This window comes from Lotus japonicus, chromosome 1, assembly GCF_012489685.1.
Source record: "Lotus japonicus ecotype B-129 chromosome 1, LjGifu_v1.2".
NCBI lineage: Eukaryota > Viridiplantae > Streptophyta > Magnoliopsida > Fabales > Fabaceae > Lotus > Lotus japonicus.
Genome location: NC_080041.1, coordinates 118,863,206 through 118,878,078, shown reverse-complemented (window position 1 = coordinate 118,878,078; position 14,873 = coordinate 118,863,206). Strand labels below are relative to the sequence as shown.

Below are 14,873 nucleotides of genomic sequence, written 5' to 3'. Positions count from 1 at the left end.
GCACGTGTCCAATGTAAACAACATTGCCAAAAATGGATATGTGGTAAGGAGTTTGAATATGAATTTGTTTGCTCTTCATGTTTTGCATCTCTTAGAATTTTGGCTGAACCTAACTCTACGCCAAAAGCTAGGGATTGCCCTACCCTTCTTATGTACTTTGTTAGCCATATCTCACCTTAACACCCTCCCTTACCCCTAAGGTTGGACATCTCGAGCGTGGGCTTGATTGAACAACCATGAGTCAGTTAGGTTGATTCTTGAATCTTGAACATCGGCGGGTGGCTTATAATAGGTGGTCTATATTCAATAGTTTATCTAGGATTGACTCATCATTTTAGAATTTGGGCTAGCCTAACTCTACGCAAAATGCTAGCTTAGGGGTGAGGATTTCCCTGCCCTTTATATGGACTTCGTTAGCCATGTTTCTAGAATCCTTATTGAATAATTGGATATTATGAAGGCTGTATAGTTGCTCACCTTTGTTGCATATTGTCTTTATTCTCATTTATTTGTATATAAATGTCACTGAAAGAAATATTCTTTTGAATATTCACCATATCATTGAATCTTTATTACATATAGCAGCAATGTGTCACTTCTATTGTCTTAATTGTTGTAAATTTTTGTTTTTGGCTGTTGCCTCCATTATGCATTACAGTTCGCCGTTGTTTCGTACATTTAAAACTGTTGTTACTCTTGATGCAGGCTAAAGGTTTTGTTGCTAATTCCTTTTTCAGTGGATTGTCAGCTACTGAGTTTTTCTTCCATACAATGGGAGGGAGAGAGGGGCTCACTGATACAGCGGTAGGATTCATATTTTGAATAAGCCATGTAAAATATATTCTTAATCAGGAACAAATTTCAATTTTATCAACAATTAAATATCATTGGCTATCAGATAAGTTCTATGGTAACTTCAAAGGGAGAGCATTTTATCTTTGGACTCAGAGTTTGGCTTCGGGGAAGCCGGCTAATATTTCATTTTATCATGAATTTTGGGTTTCTCCCTTGGGACAAGGGTTCTTGTTACCTGAACAGTTTACATGTTTATTTGTCATTTTGTTTCCCTCATATTTGGAGTTATTGATGGAACATAATGAAACCGGTCTCTCTCGATATTTACCATGGTTGTTATTAAAAAAAGGACCAAAAGGGCCTTCCTATAACCCCCTAAATAGATGTTTTCTTACATAAATAAATGAAACGGTAAAGTTAAATATTATTGATTTGGGAGCTGACTGGTATGGTGAAACATAAAGCATTTATTTTGGGATGTTAGTCATCAGTTGATTTTTAATCATTTTACTGGGAGGAAAAATATTGAGTCTGTTTTATAGTTTCCTTAATACTTTTTTTGCAGGTTAAAACTGCAGACACTGGATACATGTCTCGTAGATTAATGAAAGCTCTGGAGGATTTATTTTTACATTATGATGACACTGTGAGAGGTGCTGCTAGTAATATTGTTCAATTTTGTTATGGAGATGATGGCATGGATCCAGCAGGGATGGAAGGAAAAGATGGGAAACCATTAAATTTTGAGCGGTTGTTTCTCAGAAGCAAGGTTTGAAACTGCACTATGTTGTTATGGGGTTTCATCATGATTTTCTTGACTTTTGCAATGTTCTGATAAGTTAATTTTTCTTGTTAAGTGCTGCTTTTGTTAACTTTCTCATCATGGTTTTCTTGACTTTCATAATTTTTTTTATAAATTGTAGGCGATATGTCCTAGTGATGGAGACGATGTAATCTTACCTTACTCAGATGTGTGTAAAGTTGTTCATGAGAAGCTTTCAGAGGATGATATAAAGTCAGAGGTGGGCTCGGCTTTCGTGAGTTCTCTACAATCCTTTGTCAAAGACCGTTCAAGATTGACAGAAGCTTTCAGTGAGGAAGATTCTAAAAATCTGAATAACTTTATTCAGAGGATATCTGGGATCACTCGTAGACAACTAGAGGTATGTATGGTCTTCTGCTTAATGTTTCATCCAATTTTATTATTTTAAAAGCTTTTCTCCCCTTCAATCATTTTTGCTTTCGTATAATCATTGTAATCAAGGCGGTTAAAATCGAGATTTTACCTCAAATTGTGAAGGGGAGTGAAAATTGTGGAACTGCAAAGTGAGTTCAGTACATGAATAATAAGATGATTCTACATGCACAAAACACATATATCCATGAATAAGAAAAAAACTTTACTGGAGGTGATAGTGATGTGTATGGCTAATAGAGTACATGATTGTTAGTATATGTTAGTTATCTTTTAAATAAGTAGGATATCTATTAATTGTAAATAGGTAGTGAAATCATTGGTAATAGGGTAAAAATGATATTGTACATTTATTGCCCTGATTATAGATAATAGACTCCGCTGTGTAGTTGAGACACATGGATTCCGTCTATGTTTTGTCTATCAGTTTCTCCTTACCTCAACATGGTATCAAGAGCCTAGAAAAAAGCCGAGACACATTCCTAACCGGTGACTACCCGGTGGATCCACTGCCTAACAAGAATGAACATCTTCAATGGCTTATATAAGGGTGCCGGTGGTCTCCACTTAACAATCTAAGATAGGTTCTGATACCATACTAGAATTTGGGTAAAGTTAGGCCTCCCAAATTGTAATTGAGTTCATGTCTTAGAATTCGGGATAAGCTTAACTCTATCCCAAACACTAGCTTCACTTATTTAGGTATATCTCTAGTCACTATGAGTTTAATCAAAACACCCCTTACGACAGGGTTGTACATCTGGAGCATGGAATTTGGAAGAATAGCATGTGGGTGACCCATATATGGGTGATCTCCAATAAATGGATCTAGTATAGGCTCTTGTACCATATTAGAATTTGTTTAGACTTAACTCTACCCCAAACGCGAGTATAGAGGCAAGGAATGCTCTACCCTTTATACGGCCACAATGTGAGACTTCTGAATACACCCCTGGCTCAGGGCTGGACTTCTAGTGTGTGGAATTAGGAGGATTGAACATCTGTGGGTGGCTCATATATGAGTAGCTCAATAAACAGCTAAACAAAATTAGGATAGGCTCTGAACTCTGATGCCATCTTATAATTTGGGCTAGGCCTATACCTCAATAGCTAGCTTAGTTGTGATGGATGCTCTTCCCTTAATATTTACTTATTTGACCATATCTCTTGTCAATGTGTGACTCTTCTCAACAGGTAGTTTTTCTTGTTCGGCTCCAATGTTACACCATGTGGGAAAAATTAGTAAAACAAAAGATAGATTTGGACTAATACAGACTTGCCCACATGCCTGTATAGATTTTGAAGACAATGGGGGTACAGTACAGCTAGAGGTTGTGTGGGATGTTTTTTTTTTGTGTGTGGGGGAGGGGGGAGAGAATAAGACAGGCAGACCGTTACATGGTGCGGATTATGGAAGGAGGTCATAGGTCTGTTTGTCTGTTTTGAGGAAATCTTGAGGACTACTTCTAATATTTGCAGCTTGTCTCATTTTCTAAAAGAAATCCTAGCTTTCCTTTATTTAATTAACCGTTTTTATATTGTTGTGTTTGTATTTCACATAATTTTTATTCAGGTTTTCCTGGATAATTGTGTATCTCGTTATCTTTCCAAAAGAATTGAGGCGGGAACTCCAGTAGGCGCAATTGGAGCTCATAGTATTGGAGAGCCTGGGACCCAGATGACTTTGAAAACTTTTCACTTTGCTGGGGTTGCAAGCATGAGTATCCTTTATTTGGCTGTCATCTACTATGATGATCATTTAGGTTCTGTCAAATACTTTGCTGGATTTTTGCTGTATGCTGATTGTTTTTGAATGTTGTCCCTTAATCTCTCATTAGATATTACTCTTGGAGTTCCTCGCATCAGAGAAATAATAAATGCAGCCGCGAATATCAGTACACCTATCATCACTGCTTTTCTTGAGGCGGATGATAATGCAAATACTGCAAGGATGGTGAAGGGTCGCATAGAAAAAACAAATCTGGGCCAGGTATTCAGTTGTAGAAAAAAGTCTGAATAAGCTTATACACTTATTATCTGTCAATTATATGATTATTTATATCCTTTTAATCAAAAAAAAAATTAGTTGCCAATTTGTCATTAGTTATTCTTTCATAAGTTTGTTGCATGTATGGCATTTATTTTGGTTATTGTGAAAGGTTGTGCAGGAAAAAAAAATAAGACAGTTGTTCAGTTGTAGAAAAAAGTTTTTATTATGTTATCAACCATGGTTATTTATATGCTTAAAACAATCTACCTAATTAAAAAAAATCAAATGTTATTAGTCATTCTTTCAAAAGATTGTTGTATATACGTTGCTTATTGTGGGTGCATGAAAAAGCAGTATAGTTTTAATATGCGATGTCATTATTGTTACGTGTATTACAACAATAATTGTAAACTCGTAGTTGTAAGGTATTACTTTATGCAAACAGTGAGTTGTTAATACAATCATTTCACATTTTGTTTCTCATTCCCTTTTCTTATAAGATTCTGATAGGGAGCGACCCCCTATTAAGAAGGTTTATGTTAGAAAGGGAGTCAAGGGAGGGAGAAGTTAATATCCTTGCCCTCGGGTGGTGACTAGCTGTGTTTCACTAAAAGTTTCTTAGTTGTTTGTGCTGGGGTAATAACTACCTTCCTCTAAAGGGAAGAGTAGAGTAGTTTGACAGTTAGAGAATTTCTGGATTCATAGTAGGGGAGTGAACCTGGGCACTCAAATTCCTAGCCTTTGTGCTCATCTTTCTCTTCTCTGTTTGTCTCATTCTCTGAGAGCAGAGCAAAAGCAATAACAGTTCCTCTCTTTTCTCTCTTTTACCAAGTTGATTCTATCCGATTGGTATCAGAGCTCCATCCAGGAGCTGTGGTACTGGATTTCGTGTATGATTAAGAGTAAAATGGAGCCTAGGATTGAAGCAGCCGAGCGATTCTTGGAAGGGCTGAATGGGGATCGCAAGGAGGAACTACACATTCAAGAAGAGGATCGCCGGGCACGAGAGGTCGACCAGGAGGAATAGGAGATCCATTTTTGCCGATTGGAAGATGCGATGGAATCGATTCTTCAAAAGCTGGGAGGCACGGAGATTTGTCCGGCGACAGAGGTGGTTCGGAAGGACCAGGATGTTCGCGGAGGGAAGGAGGCGGTGAACAGGGAACAGTGGACACAGAGTGATGTATTAGAGTACTTCTTTGATTGTAACCAGTTAGTCAAGTTGTACTGTGTTAGTTATTAATTGTTAGTGTAGTTAGTTTAGCTTCCTGTGCAAGCTTCTCTTATTGAGCTCTATATACGAGCTCTCGGTGTATATTTAGAAGTTAAGTAATCCATAACAGAATTTTAGTTTACAATTTCTATCTCTATCTCTCTATTCTCTCTCTACGTACTTTGTGTTATTTCCAATATGGTATTAGAGCTTAGTTCAATCCTTCCATTGACGCTCCATGCAATCCTTTCTCTCCCGTCACCGATAGCAGATCTCTTGTATCCTTTTCGCATTCCAACTTTTTATCATGGCGCCAACAAGTCGAAGATGTGATTCGAAGCCACAAATTGCATCGATTCGTTGTGAATCCTCAAATTCCTCTTCACTATCTCATTGGTGAAGATCGCGATCATGATATTGTTGATCCACCGTATCTGAATTGGGAGAAGCATGATTCCTTTCTCTTTACCTGCTTCTCTCTTCACTTTCCGATTCGATCTTACCTATGGTTATCAATTGCGTTCACTCCTGGTAAATTTGGGATGAGATTGTCCACAATTTCATTTCTCAATCACAGGCGCAATCTACTCAGGTTCGTCCTGAGCTCAAAACCATTACAAAAGGTTCACGATCCGCTTTCAATACCTATAACGAATCAAGACTATTGTTAACACCTTGGTTTCTATGGGAGATAATGGGAGTTACAGAGATCATCTCGAAGCTATCTTTGATGGCCTCTTGGAGTTTAGTTCCTTGATGACTTTTGTTTACAATCGTACTCCACAGTGTACGATTTCAGAGGTTGAATCGATGATTATTTCTCAAGAGGCTCGACTTGATCGTGCGAAGAAGCGTCAGTTAGGTGATGTTTTTTGCTTCGGCGTGTCTATTTTCGGGTCATGTTTGTTTCTAGGTCCTAATCTGATTTCGTGGTCCTCTCACAGGCAAACTGTTGTTGCCAGGGCCCGAAGCAGAATTCAGATTTAATAACATAGCTGAAGCACAACATGCTTAAGCTTAGTTACTTCTTACTACCACAAGTAACACAGTAAAGCATAAGCACAACATAACAGTAACCAAGTGATATCACCAGATAGGCCAAACTGTATCTCTAACACTTCTTCTAGTCTATTCCTGAAATGTTTGATCTCAAACTCATCATTTTGTTCTAATTAATACAGGTTGCGAAGAGTATCAAAGAAGTTAGGACTTTCAAATCAGCATCACTTGTTATCACACTGGACATGGAAAGAATCCGAGATGCACATCTGAATATTGATGCTAATACCGTAATAGAATCAATTTTGCAAACTAAAAAATTAAAATTGAAACCAGAGGTAGAGTTTCTTGTAATTATGATTTTATATTCCTATTTATGTCTGTAATATTTGAAGTCATTGTTATGCAGCACATTAAGCGTTTGGATGGTCATAAGCTTGAAGTTGTTCCCCAAGTTGCTGATAGAAAAAAAATCCATTTTCAACTTAATTCTCTCAGAAATTTGCTTCAATTTGTTGTAGTAAAGGTACTTTTGCAACATACCCGATGAAGAGAATATCATGATTGTTTTGTCTGGCCGTATATTTTGTTTTCAGGTGGGAAAAACATATTTCTATTTCTTCATTGCAGGGAATTGGAACTGCTGAGCGAGTTGTTATCAGTAAAGAAGAAGATAAAGCGACAAAGGTTGAAAAATTCCAGTTACTGGTCGAAGGGTTAGTTCATCATCTTTATTATATACTTTTTCTCACAGTAGCTTATGTTTCCTTCAATCCCTGCTTTGATGCATATAGCATAGTTTTTCTCGATCGCGGGAATAATGTTGACCTGGAATATTGCTTCTTCACAGTCTCTGTCTGAAAGAGACATCTTTATTTTCTTCCATGATATGAAACAATAGGTGGCTAGTAGAAGAAAGAAGGTTGCCATATCTTTTAGAAGAACGTGGAATTAAAAACAGGAATATGATCAAGTAGAAGATATTATCCTGCTTCACCTAACAAAAGCTAGACAGGGAACAATCGGGTGTTGTAAGAATAAGGTGGATTGGGGTTAGTGAAAACCAGGATGACTTAGTTTTATGTAGTTGTCTGTGTAAGCCTTATGAGAGGATGAGAAAACTATTGTCGCTAAGTAATTTGTTTGTCGTAGCATTCATATTGCTGCTTGTTAATTGTGGACGTTATTTTCTAATATTCATGTGTTCATTTTTTCCCTCAGAAGGGGCCTTCGAGACATTATGGGAATCGAAGGGGTCGATGGACGTAAAACTGTTAGCAATCATATCATGGAAGTATGTGAGACTCTGGGAATTGAAGCTGCCAGAAAGAAAATCATTGAAGAGATTCAGTATACAATGGGAAGTCATGGAATGAGTATAGACATACGCCATATTATGCTTCTAGCAGATGTGATGACGAATAGGGTGAGTTATTTGGAATTTGGAAATAACTCCACAAAAAAACCAAACTGACTATATCTGTGTTTGTGCTGAATATAGATTTCTACTTATTTACGTGATTTCTTAAATCAGGGTCATGTCCTTGGAGTGACAAGATTTGGAATTCAAAATATGGGCAGAAGTGTATTAATGCTCGCATCATTTGAGAAGACATCAGATCATCTTTTTGACGCATCCAGACATGGGAAGGAGAACCCAATTGAAGGAGTGAGTGAATGCATAATCATGGGTATACCAATTCATATAGGCACTGGAATGATCAAAGTCAAACAAAGGTGAGGCAAGAATGCAGTGTATGTTAATGTTGAACGTGATACTGCTTTTTCATGGTAATCCTATTTGTTGAACAGGAATCATGCATTCATTTAGCTTTCTTGATAGGAACTTAGATTTCAGAGCTAGTTTATGTTATGAGCAAGACGAAATCAATCATCTCTGTTATGAACCAACTACCACAAAAACTCAAGTTGTTAAGATGGAAAACAAACAACAACTTCTTTTTCCTACTATGTGAGGTCGGTCGGAGCTCGATCTAAAACTAAACTATAAGGGATATTATTGATAATGAGGTCATTTTTAACACTGTCTTCCCATGTTCTTTTTGGTTTCCCTCTACCTCTCTTCATAGGACTAAATACCATGTTAACAACTCTTCTCACCGGTGCCTTCATAGGTCCTTCTTTGTACATGTCCATACCACCTAACTGATTTTCCATCTGCTATAGGCGCCACTCCTATATCTTCTCTTATCCACTCATCCATCTTAACATTCTCATTTATGCTATTCCAACTTTCTCTCATGCTGTCTCGTTAAAGCCCAACATTCGCTATCATAGAGTATAGGAAGTTGTTAGATGGAAACACATGAATAGTTATTATGTTATATCCTTAACAATTACTACAAGTAGCTTCTATTAATTAAATTTTAATAATCAATCCGGCATTGTTTGAAAGCTGTCATTCGTGATCTTCTCAACCTATGAGATTAGGCTTTCATGCGAGTTAGCCTTTCATGGTTAAGGGTCATGACTTTTGGGCATTTTAGAAAAGTTGGCCCTTGATTATATGTACTAGAAAAATATAAGGTTTCGTACCTCATTGTGAACCAAAAACGGTTGATAAACTGCTCATGTTCACTTTGTAATGATTGCATTTAATTAAGAACTCTCATGGATGTTGATATTGTTAAAACAAAAAATTAGATATATCATTACTCTGTAGAAATATATGAATTCTATCCAGTGTTGAAAACTCTGAACTCTGTAAATCTAATTCTCATTCATTTCAAGATAGTGATACAATGAACCATAGAACAGTATTTATAGAAGGAGATGAAGCTTGATGAACAAGCTAACAGTTCTAACAAACTCTAACAACTAACTCTAAATTCTGTTATGCCAGCTAGGCTTGACAGCTAAGCAAGCATAACTAACACACTAACTCTGCTACAAACAGTAGCTTTACTTAACACGAGTAGTATACTCTAATACACCCCTGCAAACTCAAGGTGGGGGAGAAGGAACTCTCTCAAGCACCTTGAGTTTGGAACGTAGATACTCAAACCTAGAAGGTGAAAGAGCTTTGGTGAATATGTCAGCAATCTGGTCTTCAGAAGGAATGTGATGAACAAAAAGAGTCTTGTCAAGAACCTTTTCCCTCACAAAGAAGATATCAAGCTCCATATGTATGGTGCGAGTATGAAGAACCGGGTTATGAGTGAGAGCAACCGCACCCATATTATCACAAAATACTCGAGGTGGAGAAAAGGGAACCTGAAGCTCGTGCAATAATGACTGAACCCAAAGTAATTCTGCTGAGGTATTGGCCAAGCTGCGATATTCTGCCTCTGTGCTAGATCTAGCAACCAAGGTCTGTTTCTTGGAGCTCCAAGAGACCAAATTTGGACCAAAAAAGACACAAGTGCCCGAGGTTGATCGTCTGTCATCAGGGTCAGATCCCCAGTCAGCATCACAAAAGGCCACAAGAGGGACAGAAGTGTGTAAGGAACAAGGCCTAAGGTGAAGACCATGATGTATGGTGCCTTTGAGATACCTAAGTATTCTTTTGACAGCCTTCCAATGATCCTCCAAGGGCTGGCTGAGGAATTGGCAAACCTTATTCACTGCAAAGCTAATCTCTGGTCTTGTCAAAGTAGCATACTGCAGAGCACCAACAATAGACCTGTACAATGTTGGATCTGCAAAATAATCTGAGCCATATTTGCTCAACTTAGCACCTCCAATCATAGGTGTAGATATGCCTTTGGCCTCCCCCATTTCTGCTCTCTCAAGCAAATCATTGATGTATTTGGTTTGTGTAAGTAGTAAGGATCTGTCCTTCAAATGATGAACTTGAACACCTAGGAAATAGTCTAGCTGTCCCAACTGTTTCAAAGAAAATTCTGAATCAAGATTCTTCACCACTTGCTGAACTAAAGGCAGTGAATTCCCAGTAATAATAATGTCATCTACATAAACAAGAATGTAGATAACACAACCTTTGGTGTAGAAAGTGAACAAGGAAGGATCACATTTGCTAGGAGTGAAACCATACTTAACTAGGGCTGCCCTTAACCTTTCAAACCAAGCTCTTGGGGCTTGTTTGAGGCCATAGAGAGCCTTGTGCAGCCTGCACACAAAGGACTTGTCTTTACAATGAAAACCAGAGGGTTGTGTCATGTAGACCTCCTCTTGAAGTGCCCCATTAAGAAAGGCATTATTCACATCAAGTTGATGAATATGCCACTTCTTAGTGATAGCCAAGGTGAGGATTATGCGAATAGTAATTGGCTTGACCACTGGAGAAAAAGTTTCTGAGTAGTCAAACCCTTTCACTTGGTGATATCCCTTGGCCACCAACCTTGCTTTGTATCTATTAATTGTCCCATCAGCATTCTCTTTAACCCTAAATACCCATTTGCAGCCAATAGGCTTTCGATCCTTAGGGAGTGTAACCAAAGTCCAGGTTCCATTGGCCATCAAGGCATCATATTCAGCTTGCATAGCAGCCTTCCACTTAGGATCCTTTAATGCTTGAGTAGAGTTTGTAGGTTCTGCTTGGGTTAGGAGAAGTGTGGGAAATAATCTGGGCATGACAATACCAGATTTTGCCCTTGTTTGCATGGGATGAACATTCCCAATGGGCTGAGCAACTGCACCAGTAGAAGAAGAAGTTGCAGAATTATTATGCCCTGGATGTGCTGATCGAGAAGATGAGCCATGACTAGGTGAGTGACTAGGCTGCTGCTGAACTGAAAAACCACTGGGATGAGTGTCCCCTGAAGAGGGAGGTGAAAGTGGAGGAGCATTAACAGCTTGTGGTGGACCATGAACAGCAGCTGGTACCAGAGAAATAACAGAAGAAAGCCCTTGATCTGGGTGAGGAACCTCTGAGGAAGTGAACATGTGTTGATAGGGAAAATTGAATTCATCAAAAACCACATCCCTTGAGATATAAATTTTGCCCTCATTGTCCATACACTTATAACCTTGATGTTGTGATGAATAGCCCATGAACACACAAAGCTTAGATCTCAGAGACAACTTGGATTGTGTGTAAGGCCTCAAATGTGGGTAACAAGCACAGCCAAAGACTCTAAGTAGCTTGTAATCAGGTTGTGTATTAAAAAGTTTAAGGTAAGGACTTGCATTGCCTAAAACAGAGGTAGGCAATCTATTAATGAGAAACACAGCTGCAAGAAAGGCCTGATCCCAAAATTGATATGGCAAATGAGCATGTGCTAGCAAGGAAAGGCCAGTTTCAACAATATGTCGATGTTTCCTCTCCACACTACCATTTTGGTGGTGTGTGTAGGGACAAGTCAACCTATGAACAATCCCTGACTTTGTAAAATAGGAAGTAAGAGGTTTAAACTCTGTGCCATTGTCAGTTTGAATAGACTTAAGTTTCTTGCTAAATTTCAATTCTACCATAGCTTGAAACTGTAGAAATGTGGAACAAGTATCAGATTTCTTTCTCATAGGAAAGATCCATGTGAAACGAGAAAAGGCATCCACACAAGTAAGAAAATAAGAAAAGCCACAAGAAGACTCAATAGAGGAGGGCCCCCATAAATCAGCAAAAATTAGCTCTAGAGGAGAGGAGTAAACAGTAGTAGAAGAATGAGATGGCAATCGATGGGACTTAGAAAGACAACAAGCTGAACAAACATTGAACTTTGTTTTATTAGGAACTTGAATATTACAAGAGGTTAAAGCTAAATGCAAAGCCTCATGGTGAGGATGACCTAATCTAGAATGCCACAAACCATAAGAGGTTGGGCTTACAATAGCAGAAGATGAAACTAAAGACTTAGGACTAAGACTAGGTGTAGTAGTGCTAGATAATGCAGCTGACAAGGCAGAAACTGAGTCTGAAACAGCCACTGGAGACAAAGAAGCAGAAGCTGGAATTGGAGAGGTCTTGGAAAGAGAAGGAGTATGCATGCCTTCAAAGACATACAAGCCATCTGGTCCAACATGACCTTGAAGAAGAACTCTAGATGTGACCTGACATTTAACAACACAGAAAGAAGGGTGAAACTCAAAATAAACATTATTGTCCCTTGCAAACTTACTTACACTAACCAAATTCTTGGTGATATTGGGAACTAGAAGCAGATTTTTAAGAGTAAGTGTGGTTGTATTATGATAAGGAGAAGGAAAAGAAGCAGATCCTATAGAAAGGATTGGCAAACCTTGTCCATTCCCCATGAAGATGTGGTCAGTACCAGTGAGGGAGACACTATCTGAGATGACTGAGGAGTCATTTGTCACATGGTGAGTAGCACCAGAATCAGGGAACCAAGTGCTCAGGTTTGCTGAAGCAGATCCTCCAGCCTGTGATGTGCCAGTAAGCATAGCTTGTGGAGGCCTTGCAATAGAATTTCCAGGCCTCTGTCCTCCATTGTTGAGCTGAGAAGGAAAATTACTCCATGGAGTACCAGCAAAGGGACTAAATCCAAACTGCTGAGGACCAAAAGGAAAACCAGAGAACGAATTTCCATGACCAAACTGCTGTTGCTGACCAAACTGAGTGGGAATACCAAACTGAGGAGATCCACAGTAAGGTGAGAAGCCAAACTGAGGCATAGGCATCATAGGAAAATTAGGAAATTGCATTCCATATCCTGAGTTCATTCCAGAAAAGCCAGAAGACGGATTGGATGATGATGAAGAACCACGATAGTAACAAACAGTAGCGTCATGTCCATACTTCTTACAAATCTGACATTGAATGCTGCGATTATTACCTCTACCTCCTCCACGGCCATTGTAGCCACCGCGAGAGTTGTTTCCACCATTGTTGCCAGTGTAGCCACCACGTCCACGCGATTCATAGGAACCAGTGCGATCATCACTGCGATCATCATAAGAACGATCCTTATAGGAAGAATCGACAGATCCAGAAGCATAGTTTGCTTCAGAGGCCACCGGCGACGGCGTCGACGGCGGAGGTTGAGTCGCTGGTGGCGGAGGAGCCTGAGTAAGGAGCGCCGACGGAGGATTTGTCGAGATCTGGCGAGTACGAGCGCGATCGAGACGCGCTTCATGTGCGATAATCATCGCTTCAACCTGCGAAATCGAACTCGATGATTCACGATTGTACACAATCGTTTGAAGATGACTGTATTCTTCAGGCAAGCCATCAAACACTGCTTCCAAGTGTTCACGATAGGAGATTGGATCTCCAATCGTGATTAGCGCATTAACAATCGACTTAATACGCTTGATATACTCGGAACACGACTTCGATCCCTTGGAGATGGATCGAATCTCAGATCTCAGTTGTGTTGACTGCGCGAGAGCTTGTGCGTGGAAGAATTCGAGCACTGCTTCCCAGACTTGCCAGGACTGAGAGCAATTCACCACAGTAGGAAGCACTGATGGTGAAAGCGAAGAAAGTAACCACGTAAACAGAGCAGAATCTTGCTGCTCCCACACTTGATATGCAGGATTCTCCACTGCATTCACACGATCTTCTTCAGTGAGAAATCGTGGCGGAATCTCAGGATGAGAAAGAAAACTCTGCAGCCTGTGAGTGCGAACGATCCCTTCCACATGCTGCTTCCATGAAAGAAAATTTGTATCATCAAGCTTCAACGTAAGCTTGTGAACAAGCGTGGATGAACTCAACTGCGGTTGAGCCACTGGAACTGGAACCGGGATCGGAATCTCTGGAATTTCTTCAGCCATGACGAAGAAGAAGGAGAAGAAAAGAAAATCGAGAGAGATCTCAAGGATCGTGACCTGCTCTTGATACCATGTTGAAAACTCTGAACTCTGTAAATCTAATTCTCATTCATTTCAAGATAGTGATACAATGAACCATAGAACAGTATTTATAGAAGGAGATGAAGCTTGATGAACAAGCTAACAGTTCTAACAAACTCTAAATTCTGTTATGCCAGCTAGGCTTGACAGCTAAGCAAGCATAACTAACACACTAACTCAGCTACAAACAGTAGCTTTACTTAACACGAGTAGTATACTCTAATATCCAGCAATAAGAAATTGACTTTTTGTTCATTTTTTGAGACTTTGATAATTTCTTGTCTTATTTGTTATATTATGGTCTTCACAACAGACTCTATCTAACCCCTCTTTCTTAGGTTGGATCAACCGGAGTTGCCTCAAAGAACCAATCCTATTCTATCTTGAGTTTGAAACTGTATATCAGCAGAAAGAATGTGGATAATCCAGGACGGAGAGCATTGAATGATGAGAGCCCAGGGTTGGAAAATTTACTGTGGATGTGCATATATTTTGCCGAAAGAGGCGCAACGCTTTCTCCCCCGACCAAAATATAGCTCAGTTGTTTACTTGTGGGTTAAGATTTTTGTTGTTGGGACCTATCAAGAGTATGTTATTATTGAGTTAAGCGTTTTATTAGTTTATTTATTATTAAATGCTGGACTACCAAACTTGTAAAGGTACTACTTTGCGATTCTCTTTTTAACCTCTTGCACGGTTTCTAAAATGTTCCTCTGCTCAAATATTTTAAAGAAAATTTAGATTATCTGTTTACTTTAACCCTTTGTCCGAACTCCTTGGTCAGCCCCTAGCTATTTATCAAGTTTTATTTCTGATCGTGAATTCTTTTTCTTTATTTAAAAAGATTATCATTGTTACCCTTATCAAAAAAATATGTATTCATGAATTAAGTTAAGTTGATCCAAACAATCAGAAGGTTATTTTATTGTATAGTTTGTGAAGCATAG

At 38.9% G+C, this 14,873-nt stretch overlaps 1 protein-coding gene across 1 annotated transcript in view; it reads left to right on the top strand.

Annotated features, from left to right (window-relative positions):
- Nucleotides 1–14,671, top strand: part of LOC130729797 (DNA-directed RNA polymerase III subunit 1) — a 31,506-nt gene extending 16,835 nt beyond the window's left edge. Inside the window, exons 17-27 of the mRNA XM_057581632.1 lie at nt 706–804; nt 1,361–1,564; nt 1,719–1,958; nt 3,564–3,711; nt 3,829–3,980; nt 6,375–6,530; nt 6,602–6,718; nt 6,823–6,908; nt 7,414–7,618; nt 7,727–7,929; nt 14,265–14,671. Of these exons, the coding sequence (XP_057437615.1) occupies nt 706–804; nt 1,361–1,564; nt 1,719–1,958; nt 3,564–3,711; nt 3,829–3,980; nt 6,375–6,530; nt 6,602–6,718; nt 6,823–6,908; nt 7,414–7,618; nt 7,727–7,929; nt 14,265–14,313 (1,659 nt within the window). The 3' untranslated portion in view covers nt 14,314–14,671. The remainder of the gene's footprint in view (nt 1–705; nt 805–1,360; nt 1,565–1,718; nt 1,959–3,563; nt 3,712–3,828; nt 3,981–6,374; nt 6,531–6,601; nt 6,719–6,822; nt 6,909–7,413; nt 7,619–7,726; nt 7,930–14,264) is intronic.
- Nucleotides 14,672–14,873: the final 202 nt, after the last annotated feature.